The sequence below is a fragment of the Macrosteles quadrilineatus genome, unplaced genomic scaffold, assembly GCF_028750875.1.
Source record: "Macrosteles quadrilineatus isolate MER2022 unplaced genomic scaffold, UCM_ALF_1.0 Scaffold_2__2_contigs__length_208266976, whole genome shotgun sequence".
In the NCBI taxonomy this organism is placed as follows: Eukaryota; Metazoa; Arthropoda; class Insecta; order Hemiptera; family Cicadellidae; genus Macrosteles; species Macrosteles quadrilineatus.
Window position 1 is genome coordinate 493,439 of NW_026542595.1, and position 15,353 is coordinate 508,791.

The window sequence follows — 15,353 nt, forward strand, 5'->3', positions numbered from 1 at the left end:
TACTTGGATTTTATGTTATGGGCCCAACACTAACGACATATCCAAAAATCAGAACTACCCGACCTTTTGCATACCACAATGTCTTATTTTACTGAACTAATATGAAACAAAATTCAACCATTATGGCCTTAATAGAAACGTTTATGGCTTTTAAATCTGGTAAGTAGTTGAAACCACCATTATGGTTTTGGTTACTTTTAAATCTTGTGTAGGCTGATATGAGAAAAACTTACCAAATTTTAACTGATCTATGCTATTGAATAGATATTGACACATTGGTATTATAATGTTCACTAACATAATGGTAATAGATTAAATAATTGAATCACTTACTAAAATGCTGCTTGTTAGCACTAGCAAAAATTAAAACAAGTTTGAAGTCGTTTTGAGACATTATCTTTACATGAAAAGTATTAGCATTTTGTAACTTTATTTGCTTAAATAATAGTACAATACAAAGAAAAATATAGTTTATCACATGCGCAAAAAGTGTCATTTTAACCCTCGCTCATTTTCCGACCTTGGCAAATGAGCTCGGATCGAAAAGAGTCACTTTATGCCCAAGTGAGGAAATACTTCTATTGGCTTGATCATTCAAGTTATTGATGAGTTATTACTGAAGTCTTTAAAAATCTATTTTTTATTAGAGTATTAGTTTTTTAAATCATTATTTCAGGTTGGTATTTACAATAACTACACTACTCTACCTACTGATTTAAACTGGCTAATCATTATTATGGAGAAATTATGTTTAACTCATTGAGTGGGGTAAAAATATCAGTGGGTGCTTTCCCAGGGCCTGAAATCTTTTTATACATAAATTTTTTCCAATAAAAATGGCATCCAAAATTGCCGGTCATTGGTGACCAGGGCGGCCTGCGCAATGACGTTTGTGGGCACCGTGACGAAAATACTCAATTTTTTGTCTCACAAAAACTGTTTATTACACTACAAATTTTCAATAGCACTAGGGTGAAGTAGGGCAATTATGTTTCCACACTAAAAAATGAAGGGCAATTAATTGTGATACATTCCTTTAAAACCATCTAAATATATACATAGCTAGGTTGTTTAAAAAATATATTTAAGTAGCATTTTTAATGTACTTTTTGGTCCATAATGTACTATGAGCATTTGTGGTTGGTTAAAAAAGTAAAAGAAAATATTGAATCATTGTTTTTTTAGGCCTAAAAACTTTTCTGCGTCAAAGAAAAACTTTTGTTATAAATATGAGAATTATTTTTTTATTATCTGTATAATATAAATGTAAAGAATTAAATTTTCTTTCTTTTAAGATCAAAACTATTAATATACATTCATATTCACCACATTTATAAAGCTCTAAACTCAGGGGGCAATTATGATACACTCTGGAGGACTATGATCATACACTGTGGTTATTTTTTGTAAAAAAATGCATTTTGACACGCATTTACTTGATTTGGTATTTAACTCCCACATTTAAGGTCTGATTTTAATGAAATTTGCACAGTTGTTACATTACCAAATGTGTGTATCAAAATTGCCCTCCTTGGTTTGATCTAGTGAGCTATCCTGATTTGCCTTCCAGGTGTATCATATTTGCCCTTATTGAAGGACGAATGTGATACTCCTGTTTTAATTTTTTTTTTCTTGAACAGGTTTTTAGTTTACTAGTTGACCTTAATATAGTGTTAAAGCCTTTTTAAACCAAACAAGAACATATTTTTAGATGTTTTATAAGTTTGTCCTGAAAGGAGCTATACACTAAAGTTTGGGTTTTTGTATCATATTTGCCCTACTTTACCCTATAACTAATATTTACAATTATATACAACCCCTTCCTCCCTCAATCAATAATTTGGTGTTGGAGGGGTTTATCTTTATGAACCCGCAGTATATAAACTAAAATAATAAACAATAAAATACATTGTTGTGTCGTATAGAAAGCAAAAACACAAAATAAATATGTCAATTAATGTCCAAAGTCAATAAATTGAGCAAGTGGGAATTAACCGGTCTTGTAGGACCGCCGCCGGTCTGCAGGAACGACGGGCGAAACACATACAGTATAGGTTATGTAATGCTAGCAACGCACACACAATTTACGCAACACTGACTGATTCATTTCAGCAGGACCTGGCTGGGCTGGCCTAGGTGCCCGTCTCGCAGCCAGTCTTTGGTGACCGGCCCGCACTCAGTGTGATACACAAACCATCACACCATTATTAGAGGGGGGGGGGGAGAGAGAGAGAGAGAGAGAGAGAGAGAGAGAGAGAGAGACCAGGAAAATGCTGAATAATAGTGCTGATAAAATCAAATCAAAAGCATTCAGTGATATAGGCCTAACAAAATCTCATCAAGAAACCTAAGAAAATTGGAAAATCAGCTACACCTATAGCCAATGCAATACAAACTGAAACTAGGATACAAAATAAAATAAAGCATAGTTGAAAACCACAAATTTTAGACTAATATTAACTACAGTGTGTAAAAACCCAAAACTAGAATTACAGTAAGCAAGTTTAATCAAGTAAGCCTATAACAGAACCAAGTGGAAATAAATCAAAACCAAACCAAATGCGTGAGCTGTGTGAGTAACCGCAACAAAGGCCAAATGAGAAATGAATGAATGGAAGTGCGTACCTACATATTTGTTTACCTTCCTCATGCTCTCTTCTAAGTTGTCAGGAGGCGGGGGAGGGGCAGGGGAAGTCTCTGCACCGAGCTGCGAGGCGACTCTGCGCGCCAGAGTAGAGATCATTGCACCAGGTGCTGCTAGCAATGGGGCCTCGTGAGAACCGTGAGCAACCGACCGCAACTCTAGAATCTCTGCCTCTAAACGTTCGTTGCTCTTCCGCAGATCCTTTAGTTCAGACTCATAACGACTTGATTCCTCCACTGTTTCTGTATAAGTCAGGTATCAAACATACATATAAGTTACAGTAATTTTACATATAATGAACAGTTAATCGTCACGTTAAATAATGGTGATTTTGAATAACTTGGATCCTACTTAAAAGTAATATCATGACAGCCTAGGGCACTACACATTAATAAAATCATTATGAGAGTTGTTTAAAGTTCCTATTTGTAAACTGAGTAGCCTATTGTAGCCTATTAAATTTCAGCCTTCTAGCTATTTTTATAAAATATATCTTCTATACTTAAAAGAGGAAATTACCACTGACTGACATATATAACTAAATCTCACAAAATATACTACCTAGAATCATCAAATTTGGCATTTAGGGTACCTTTACCTTTACCTTAAAATGTTTTGGAGTAGCCACAATAACACCTGGGGACTAATAGGGTCCCCAGAATTAAAGACCCTAATTGTTTTACTCTAAAACCTGGACCTGAATTGAATTCACCTTGGATAAAACAGCCTTAATTTAAATATTGATTTATAACTTTGTATTAGGGAAGGAAGACACAGGATCTTAGGTTCAGGACAACATTGGTTAAAGACTCTTTTTTTCTAAACTTTTTTTATCTAAACTCTGATCAAATTTTAGCAAAAATGTATAATAACATTTTTATCTAACACCTACTGATGCTGAGATACTAGGTTAAAGCACAAAGCAGTATATTATCCAACATCTTATGGGCAATGCATCTATTTGTAGAGATTGCTTAGGCTAATACAAATTTAATATAATGATGGATGTGGATCCCAAGTGTAAAATTTCTTGTTACATGAACTTATTTGGAAAAACTCTACGACAAACTTAAACTTAGTCTGCAGTGGGGATATTACTACAATTTTCACACTAAGATGGGGACGCAACAGGCTTCATTTTAACCCAAATATGTATGTTGGATGAGTCTATAATGGAGTGAGATGCTTTGTGTTGTGCCGATTTTAAATCCCAGGGTTTAAAATCCGCGCCAAGGCAACGCACAACCCCATCCAACCATGACGTAAGGCGGAGTGATACGAGAGCAAAAGACCAAAACTAGGCCGTGCGACTTCACTCCAAAACTTCACTTGGAGCAGTGACGTCAACATCGAAGGTCACGTGACGCCGCTGTAGGACAATTCTATCAATATCTCATTTGTAGCTCGGAAATTCGCGTTTGAGTGAAAATTGTACGTGCGTCGAAATGACAACAAATGTCAAAATTTTGCCGAATTGCTAATTGGGGGAGGGTTTTATTAGTTTTAAGTCGAGTCAGTTGAAATTGCCGGATTGATTTTGCGTTCGTGAGGAAACTTGTACATGCATCGAATGTCTATGTCTTATTGATTCGTAAATTATCGTGACGGTCTTTTCAATTGAATCAAAATAACGCTAGCTCAAAAAACAAAGAATTTATAAGTCCTACCCCGTAAAAAACCGTCGTCGTGAAAATTTCGTTCGGCCAGACAATGCTCCGAGTCAGTTTTAAATGTCTGTGTGTGAATCTTCGTCAGCGTGAGTGTTAATGTGTCGACATGTGTACGTAAGTAAATGTTTTGTATTGTCTGTGTTTTAGAGATAGTTTAGTGGGTCGCCGTCTATGTGTCACCCCGACAACCCATCACCTCGGTATTTTGGGCACAGACGACAACGTGTCACCTCGTAAAAATATAACGATGCCGTCTAGGTGTCACCCGTCTAGTTGTCACCTCTTCTCTGGAGGTGATTGTTTGTCGTGTGTAGAGACGACTGCCTGTCACCTCGCACGCTTGCGTCAACGTGTCACCCCGACTACCCGTCACCTACTCTAGGCCCAGGTGACGATCTGTCGTTGCCGTTTACGACAAACAGTCACCTCGTACACTCGCGACAACGTGTCACCCCGACTACCTGCCACCCCGCTCCATCTGTTTACGTTTTCTTATAACGCATAATAGGATTTCTCCACTTGGTTTATCGGCGCTACCATGCTTGAAAACAAATAATTGTATATGTTACAATAAATAATAAGCAAATAATAAAATACATTATAAATTATGCATGTTTAATCTTCACTAACTAGATGATACACGCAGGCTCCACCCGGGTAATAAAACTAAAAAATCTAACAAATTAATAAAATAATACTAAAATATAGGTAGTTAGAACCAAATAACATTAGGTTCGTTCTGTATACTGCAACAAGTAGAAGAAAAAAAATATTTGCAATCTAAATGCAGTTAGGACATTTTCCAATGTAGGAGATTTTATAAAAAGTTCAGTGACACTGTTACATAAATTTTAGTTTAAGCCAACATTGCATGCTCTCAGCTTAAATAGAAGTCAGTCATTGTGCCTGAGGAAATAAAAACGACCTTTTGCGATTAAAATTTTTCATGTTAGTGCCAAATATAAACTTAGTTCCAGATCATAACAGATGTTACATTTGAGACTAAATTTTTAAGACGCCGTTAGACATTTGACCAATTAATTGAACATACATTGAAATAGCTCGTAGTGTATTTGGATGAATTAATAATTATTATCCACTAGGCCTTCTATGGCCACGAGAGAAATTTGTTTCTTGCATTCAAACACAAAAATGAACTAGTTAAATATAAAAAAAAAACTACAAGATATGTCAGAAAAAAATACGTTTCATGCTAAATTAAAATTAAGTTCCTTTACTTTAGCTTACTACAATCATTAAATTCAAATATATATATTTATTTTTAATTTTTCAAATATATGTATATATTTAATTTTTATAATCCATGTAATTCAACAGATTAAAAATATTATTCAATTAAAAATTAAACCTGATATTCCAAAATATAAGCTTTCAAACAGCACTGAAAAAAACGTATCTTACATATTGAACACATAACTCTTGGGAAGTTCAAGAATAGACTTTAAAATGTTAAAGGATGCATTTACCTGACTTAAGTAAAAGGTATTCTTGTTAATACAAATATACAAACTTTGAGTTTTTTTAACTTATCAAAATCGAAAATTTTGACTGTAGTTACTGCAGTTTTAAATAACGCCTTTATAACAACGGTACTTGACAATTGCTAGATTTGGAGCAACAGGTACATAGTACTTAATTATTTTATGAATGCTAATATTATAAATTCAATATTTCTCAAGTAAGCCTATCGCATAAAAAAACACAATACCGACTAAGATACTATTATTTAAAAAGCTGTATGTCTTACCATGTAAACACTTCAAATTTGTTCGCATTAAAACACGTCGTTCTGTTCTTTTAAACCCCGAACTAACAAACCAATCCATATTGCTAATAAAACGGGTTACTTAAAAAAATATATATAACTGTTAACTGTTTGACTGTTATTTAACTGTTAATCACTGTTTACAATTAACTGTTATACGAGTCGACGTATAAGAGCTCCGCTCCGCTAAAAATCTGGGTTTTCTCATTTTTGTCCCTCAAGACACAAAATTTCCCAAATTGCTTATAGACCTCTTTAGAGAACTTAAAACACAAAACATTCAGTATATCTAAGTATTTTTGTACAATTATTAGTTATTGTACAGAGAAAATTTATAAAAATATGATCTGAAATTTCCTATGTTATTCTTATGAAGAATATTGTAAAATGTTGTAGTTGCTTGTTTATGGAAATATTTTGATCAAACTTGGCAAATTTATTTATTATATACTGAGATATTATTATTTTTCTAAAAATACACACTTTATTAGTTTCCCTGTAGCAGCAAACTTAGTTACTCGCTAAACTGAATGCTATAAATGCATTTTTAGGCCTAATTGAAAATCAGTTCAAGTAAATGGGAATTCGCTTATTAATCGACTGCAGGCTTGCTGCAGCGGAGGTATTATTTTTTTAACAGATTTTTTGTACTTATTTTTGAGCCTGTTTTATTTATATAGGGATTCCACACATATACAGGAAAATATATTTCTAAAAGGTTTGTGTAGATTTTCTCTTGTTCTTAGCCGAGGGGTTGCGTCTCAGCGGTCATTGCTACTGCCTCCCTTTAATTCTCAGAAACAGTGGCAATGACCGCCGGGAAAGGGTAGCGCACCCTCTCGTCCCTCTCGTCTTACAACAATACCTATGTTTTGACAACAGCGGGTTAAGTCTGACCAAGTCTACCTGAATATTTCTTAGATTACAACACCTTTTTAATCCCACTTATTACATACAACTGCCTCTTCATATTTATCTCTACGAAAATTAAGTCTTTACTTAAAATGGTAGGTTGAATAATTATAAAGCTCGATGGACCAGGTCAACACAATCCATCCATCCATCCATATATATAATACGCTAAGCCGATTTTTGTAAACAGAACTCCCCCCTCATTTTTGGACCGATTTTGATGATTAAAGTGTCAAAAGAATGGCCCTGATCTGTAGTTTTGCAAAGTGTTTTTATTTGTTTGAAATCTTTATTAGTTTGGACTGGATTTTCCATCAAAGTTGGGTTTTCTCCCATAATATTAACATGGGGGAATCTAAATATTTAATTAGAAACTTTTCCTCCGCTAATTTAAGAGAACGACTGGGCGTAGAAACTTGGTAGAGGTGTCCAAAGAACGGTCTTGGTCTGTAGATGAGTTATCAAAAGAAACACGAAGTAAATTCCCTTAGGGCTCTGCCCCAGAAGCCTTTAAAGATCCCTCCACAGATTTGTTTACATTTTGGCCATGTGGATAATAATTTTTGTTTTTTATGAAACAACTGTTAATTTTTAAATTGTATTTTAAACAACAAACACTTATTGAGAGTTACTGAATTGTCCAAAGGAAGTATTTTTTGCAATGTTATTTTCTTGAACTCTTCGAGGTCCTTTGAATGTTACTAGCTTAACGAAAAAAGTGTTGTGCATGTTTACTGGCGCTACTCAGCAACAAAAACAATTTAATTTATCTCTAAAAAATATATTCTTAAAGTGCACTGAGCAGCAGCCTAAAACTCAAACTCACATTGTGACATTTATGATTCGGCTTATATTTCTCCAACAGTTATTCATCTGCAGAAGAAGTTCAGTGTGCTCTTAACGTGTCTAATAACATCCAAACACACAAACCTTGCCTAAAATGGTACCTATTTTGACAAATTATTTGCAGTTTGGTCTATATTACGGACCGTGGCTCACTGGGTTGGTAACATTATTGAAAGTAACACGATATTTTGGCTGTAAGAGTAAATACTATTTAAGCAGCTACTGTCATGACAGAAAGGTCATATTCCTTTTAAATCCTTTATAAGATACGTTGATTAACAATGCATGTAAATGTCAATATTTACGTAACAGCCAATTTACAGTATGTTTTTCGCTTAGGATATGCCACATTGCTATTTCATTTACATTATTTGTTGCCAATGAAGCTACACGACCATATAAACAAGGAGGCCCCTAACCGTCGATTTCGACGGGTTTCACCTAGTATAAAATAAACCCTGATGACTCCGCTCAATGTTGTGGATGCCCCTGCGAATGCTACCTAGTTTATTTAATACTAGAGAACCCGCGCGGCTCAATGAGCCGCATAGTATGAAACATAGCGCCGAACAAAGCGTTAAGCTCATATTCGAGTAATTTTAGTTATTTCTTAGAGTTACAATTGTTAGAAACTAATTATAAATATCTGTATTTGCGTCGTCAAGGTTCGCCTACATTATTTCTGCTCTCAGTTTTATACTGATAACTTCTAATAAATGCTAAACGATCTGCTTCAGTTCGAGTTAACATGTCGCAACAAAGTTATCACAGCATTGAGAATAAAAATTTTAAAAAAGTGTTGCCTCACTGATAACCTGTGTTAAGTAATTTAAGTTGGGCCATTTTATTTCTTTGAATTGAGGCATCCCCTTGATCAAACGAATTTTCTCCGTAGAGAATCCTGAAAAGTGGGGTGATGGTGATATCAACCCTGTCATGTGCTCAATTTTTTACCCACAAACTCTGGGTTACCAACTGGACAGCCATAATTTGCTTTGAATAGGCTAAAGTAACAACACCATTGAAAGTTGCTTAAACGACCCATTTGCGTTTTTTTTTTTTCAATTGAGGTAGAGTGAGTAATTCTAAAGTTTACAATAAAGACATAAGGTCCACCAAGATTTGGTATAATCTAACTTGAATTTATCACAGTCAAGTCATTATTATGGTTTCGTAAATGTTTGAAATATCTCGATCTGTTAGTGTCAGAAGTAAAACATTTCTTGTATGCATTAATTTGATCTGACATTAAGCAAGTTAACTTTACCACCAAGACAACACTATGTGCTTCGTATGTTTTTCACTTCTAAAGTAAGTTGCATAGCAGAACTGGCATATATCTTACCAAGTAAATGTGTATCTGGATGAGTATCTGTTAGAGCAGGCCTATTCTACTCTCCTCATACAGATAAGATATTTTATTATTAATTGTCTCCTCCTACCGTTATAAATATTTCTTATTTGAACTTGAGACATTTCTGTTCTTCCAACAAAACTGACTAACCTTTTACTAACCTTTTAACTTCGTCTTAATCTACTGAATATTACAATAGCTATTTACATTACAAGTGTAGTAAGAGCGTTTTTACATCACGCAGGTGAATGTCTCTGTCTTAATCTGATATAGAAGCTTGAAATATATTTTACCTAACCCGCCATGTTAAACTTCCCTATCCCAAGCGTGATGTATATAGCTTCGTTACTTCTCGAGTGATGTAAAGTTGAAAAAAACTCACTCGGCGATGTAATGAAACCCATTTATAGCTATTTACATTACAAGTGTAGTAAGAGCGTTTTTACATCACGCAGGTGAATGTTGTGCAACGAGCGAATGCGAGTTGCATAATTCACCTAAGTGATGTAAACACGCTCTTGCGTAACGTGTAACGTACAAGATTTTACCTGACCCGAAAATATACAGGGGGTTACGTTCAATATTTTGTATTATCCATTTCACTCATCTTCTAACAGTAAGGTTCTTTTACAAACAAAAGCTAGGTTAGGAAAATTCTTAAATCAACACAATAAAATTCAAGCACACAGCTGATTTCTAGCGTTGAACGTCGAGGTATATTTTTTATCTAACCCGCCATGTTAAACTTCCCTATCCCAAGCGTGATGTATACAACTCCTTCACGAGTGATGTAAAGTTGAAAAACATATAAAACATATTTTATATGAAAAACATATTTCAGGTTAGTTGGAGCGGAACCCGAAAGGATTTTTGAGGTAAGAATATTTCTATACGTTAATCGAGGATGTGAGCTATCATCCTGCCAAATTTCAGCCTGATCCGACAAGTAGTTAGTTAGCAGTTAGTCCGACAAGTTAGTGCGTGATTGAGCTTCAAACGAACAAACAAACACACTAACTTTCACATTTATAATATTTAGTATGATTAAAGAAAAGAATAGTATTCATATTTAAAAGGAATTACAGAATTTAGTTAGCTGTTTCAACTAAACTGGTTGGTTCTATTATATTCAATACCATTAAAAATTGAAAGATTTACCAACAGAGTGCAGCACTATTATTATTTATTTTTTTTATTTTATGACAACAGTTAATCTATATAATTAATACGCTACATGAAACTTTGTCGGTTGAACTCCTCCGCCATTTCTTAACCAATGTTATCCATTGACGTCTCATTGGAAAGAGCGTGTCGTGTAGATTTGCAAACTGGCCTTACATTTTTGCAAAAGTCTCTTGGTCTCTGCCCCAGTGGCTTTGAAAGTTCCTATGTTATCCTTATGAAGAACATAATTATTTACGTTTTGATCAGCTGTATACTTTAATCGCTGTAATTTATTTTTCAATTCAATGAAACGCATTGAGTACATTTATTTACTATTAGAGTTTGTGTAAACATAACCCCCAAGACGGATCGTGATAGTATGGTTGTATCTTAAATTTGTGTATTTATCGTTGTTTTGTGTCGCTATGACGGATCATGTTAGCATGATTGTAACTTAAATTTGGGCATTTATCGTTGTTTTGTGTGGCTATAATTTGTTTATTTGTTGTTTTTTTTCTTTTAAATGCCTCCGACGCGACGACAACGAAACATAGACAGGAGGCGTAATCGTGATAACGACCGCAGCTACAGAACAGTAGCGCGTAATAGGCGCCACCACTGCCACTCATCACAGTCAGCACCTGACCCTGGACAATTTTAACTACTAAAAAAAGGTTACAAGTGCGCCCTCTATCAATGACCTAGCTGTGTTGCCTGTACAGCGAGGCATTTAGAGAAGGAGAAAACCGGCCGGAATGCTTTAGGGTTATTAATAACGAAGATAAACATGGACAAGTCAGGAAATGTTTGTAGAAATCATTAAAAAGTAATATCAGGTTATGAAATATGATACAATATTTACAGGAAATGTTGATTACTGTTTTATACATCGTGAGTATCTCCATGAGTTACACACCGGTAATCTTTGAGTTGACTCTTTTAAACTCATTGTAAATATGACTGCTATTCATTTTGAAATAACTCCTCTAATACTTTGCAATTGCTCGAATTCGAGCAACATGTACACTAGTTTGAATTAAGCAGCAACAAAAAGCTGTGATACACAATGAAAATTGCAAAGTAGTATTGTTTACATTTACGTATGCATTTTTCTTTTAATTAATAATTTGCGGTATTGTGCGAATGTTTGAAAATTTACTTTCTTCTATTATTTAGGTACAGTGGTAGAACATTATGTCTATTTTAGATTTGTTATAATAAACGCAAAGCATGAGTATAACTGCAATATGCATTGTATTCGTATACGCCAGCCCCGTACGAAGGACGGGTACTCTGCAGGTTTGTTCATATATGTAATTTTAGTTAAAAGTGATGATACTATCGGAGTGACGGTTTGAGGCGGTGTCAAGTAGTCGGCTGCATCGACGCTAAACCGCCACCTCTCACGCTCGCGTCTAGGTGTCACCCAGACAAGGTGTCACCTCCTCTCTTTGGAGGTGACGACTAGACGCCTTCGTACATGACAACCTGTCACCTCGCACGCTTGCGCCTAGTTGTCACTCCGACTACCTGTCACCTCATTCAAACGGTGACGGGTAGTCGGGAACGATGCGCGACAACGTGTCACCTCAAAACCTGTCTTAAAAGGTGACGGTTGGTCGGGGTGACTGGTTGTCGAGGTGACACGTAGTCGCTGTCCCTTGCCAATCTGCCGTTTCTCACATTTCTGGTTCATTCATAGTTTGCACAATCCTGCCATATTTGGTCTATGTATTTGATGTCCTAGTTGGACAGTTTAAAATCACATGTTCTCAAATCCAGAAATGAAATTATTTATTAAATTATGCCATATCACAACAAAAGTTGGGTTGTGGTAGAAATTCTGATTGTTTTGAAAATTATTTTTTAAACTGATTTGAAAAGCCAATTAGTAAATTAAGAAAAATGATTATCTATGATATAGGATTAATTTTATGTTTATATGTAAAGGTCTATTTCTGCAGCCTTAACTAAAATTATTGTATTTTTTTCTATTTCATATTTTTTAATGTTTTCTTAACAGTTAAAATATAAATTCATTGAGAGTATTTGGTTGTGTAAATGTGATTAGGGGAAACATAGCATTGTCCACGGCTGAAGGCTAGGAAATTATACAGGTTACATGGATAGACTCCTATTAACATCATAAAGGTACATTATAATAAATAATCAAACAAAATCTACTCAGAAGTCGATTGACCCTGTTGCACTGAGCATAATAAGAAGTGTTGTACTTCGCAAATCTACTGCAATATTTCCCTATTGCAATCACTAGTCTACTGGCCAGTTGTAACAAAAGGATTTGGGGAGACTGGTAACCTTAATAATAACTATTTGATTCAATTTTCTCGATTCCCGAGACTCTGCATGTTTGTGGGTATTATAGAACAGTGATTTAAAGTGTAGCTAAAGTGTAGGCACAATGTAGCTTTGCAAGACCAGCTTTTTTGCCTGGAACATTTAATAACAGCCCAATAATCAAGGAGATCTGAGCCTAGTTTCAAAATATCTAAATACTACTGACCTTTCTATGGATTGACTTAGCGGTCTTTTGATTACAAAGCGACCTATAACCACTCTCCTACCTAACAAATACAAATAGCCTTTTTACCTGTGACTAACTGCTGCAGAGAGGCAATCTCATCCTGGAACTTGCGTTTCTCTTCATCTAGATCAAGTCGGGCGAGAGTAACTTGAACTCGAGCCTCCTCTAACTCACTCTGTAGCCTCTTGAGTTCACTAGCCAAGCGAGTTTGCTCTGACGTCCCTCGCTTGATCTCGTCTAGACAACCAAACAGCCAAGTGACTAAAATTAAGGCAATTTTGCTGTTTTGGGTTTATTAAACATATTGCATTAACTCCAATGTATTTTTAAATTTGCAAATCTGTTTGGTTAAAGTTATTTTGAATCGAAGTAAATAGATAAAATTGTTGTTTAAAACAACCAAGTATATATATACCAAGTATATAAAACAACCAGGTTATAAAATGAAACTCATAAATTTAAGTGGTAATTAGTACCTTCTTTTTAAACTACTAGTCGCTACATTATTTAAACAAGTTATTTATGAACAATTTATATTTACCACAGACCGAAATCACAAAAAACCTAATATAATGTTATATCCCAACACCCTTAGTCTACGTTCTAATAACAAAGTAATTACTGTGTGTATTCCATGTAAACAATTAATCTAGATCAAACAATAGTTATTTGTGTAACTAGTGTGCGCAGTGACACTTTGCTGCAAAAGAGAAAAATGTCACAGGCGAGTGTGGAAAGTTTCTCGAGTGCAGCAAAAGCACTTTGCGATCGTGTTACAGATTATATTTTTCCTACAGTTACTATAAAGCATAGAAATAATTAGTCTTTCAAACACTAAACAACTTGTTTTAGGTTCGGTTAAATCCAAGCAATGAACGAAATGCGAAACACTGCACCAGCTGATCGTAGTCGTAGTATCTCTAAGTGTTGCCAACTTATTTTCAAGTGTAAATTAGCGTATTACTTGAATAATAAAAGCACAAAGTTTTGTGTTGTTTGGTTGGAATAAGGGAGTGTGGGGAAAAATGAGTGCTGCAACAGTAAAATGAGTGCAGCAAAAGTAAGTAAATGCAGTAATTAGCTACTTTCCGTGATATATTAAGTAAGTACAAAAAAGCCTGCTTTGTCAGGTAACTGTAGGGAAAAGAATTTTCATAATATTCATATTCATAATCTTTATTCATATATATATATATATGTACAACGGTGATACATTGAATAGTGTCAATTAATACTAGTAACAGTAGTAGTATTTTTTTTTTTTTTTTTTTGTCCTAGGACGCTAGGCACTACGAGCATGGGATTGTTTTTCACATTACTTCAGGCTAGACCTAGGGGTTGCGGCATTATCACTTAGATAAAATCCATTGGTGACTTGACGGGGATCGAACCCGGGACCTCAGGGACTGATGTCCCACGCTCTAACCACTACGCCAGCTCGCTCCCAACAGTTGTAGTAGTACCGGTCAGCTTATTAACTAAACTGCTACGGTACCTATGCAAGGAGGTAGAGAACACTTCCATCGAATAAGTAGCTAAATTCAAATTGAAAATATAATTTTTGGGTAGGCCTAGTTTCTTAATTTAATAGAAATTTGATTTTTTATGTTGATTGGGATGAATTTACTAAAATCTTAGATCTGCATTGGAAGGTTTTTTTCATAAAACTTAAGCCTGTGAGGCTCAACAACCCCTAATTTTTCTCTAAGGTTATAGAAATGGCTTAGTGTAAAAGATGTTTCATTAAATAATTCTTGTTTTTATTTTTGGCAATTAATATAACTTAATTAATTATTGAGCTAAACTGTAAGAGTTGCCAAAAGTGCTCTTTGGCTGAATTATCCTTTTTTAATCTGAGCATTATCCTAATAGCTTTAGTTTGCTGTTTTAAAACGTAATCCATATTAATTTTGTTTTTTTTTATTATATGCTACAGTATTCCAAACAGGATATATGAGAATGTAGGCCTACATGAGCAAAATATTACAAAAAAGATGCCTTAATATCTTTGAAATTTTCAGCCAAAATAACTGAGTCGTATGCAAGGACTAAAAAAATTTGTATACTTATACACTTACCTATCAAAATTTATACCTAAACACATATTTATTTTGTTAAATACATAAAAAACTAGTACAACACCTACTCAGCCTAGACAGCCGGCCTAAACTAAAAGAAGTAATAACATCAACACACACGTAGTGGCATTGGAAATTCAAATTTAAACATTTAGCGGTGGGAGACTGATATGGGTGATAGCTGATAGTAACGCAGCATTTATCAGTTAGCATTGTATGCAAGCAGGCTTCCCCCACTGACAGCTACTGTGTTATCAATAGTGATAACAGCTCGGTGGTGAAAGCCTATTGTTTAATTGATGTGTGATGATGCATATAGGCAGACTGCAAATGGAACTTGATGTACTGTGCGTT

The 15,353-nt window shown here is 34.8% G+C and overlaps 1 protein-coding gene across 4 annotated transcripts in view; it reads right to left on the bottom strand.

The window, feature by feature from the left end:
- Window positions 1-15,353, bottom strand: part of LOC128987340 (rab GTPase-binding effector protein 1-like) — a 74,060-nt gene that overhangs the window by 45,173 nt on the left and 13,534 nt on the right. For 3 of the 4 annotated variants that reach the window (XM_054408137.1, XM_054408133.1, XM_054408135.1), the window contains 2 exons: window positions 12,988-13,158; window positions 2,630-2,886 (listed from right to left, as the gene is read on the bottom strand). In XM_054408137.1, coding sequence (XP_054264112.1) covers window positions 2,630-2,886; window positions 12,988-13,158 — 428 coding nt within the window. The remainder of the gene's footprint in view (window positions 1-2,629; window positions 2,887-12,987; window positions 13,159-15,353) is intronic. The other variant, XM_054408134.1, reaches the window with a different exon arrangement.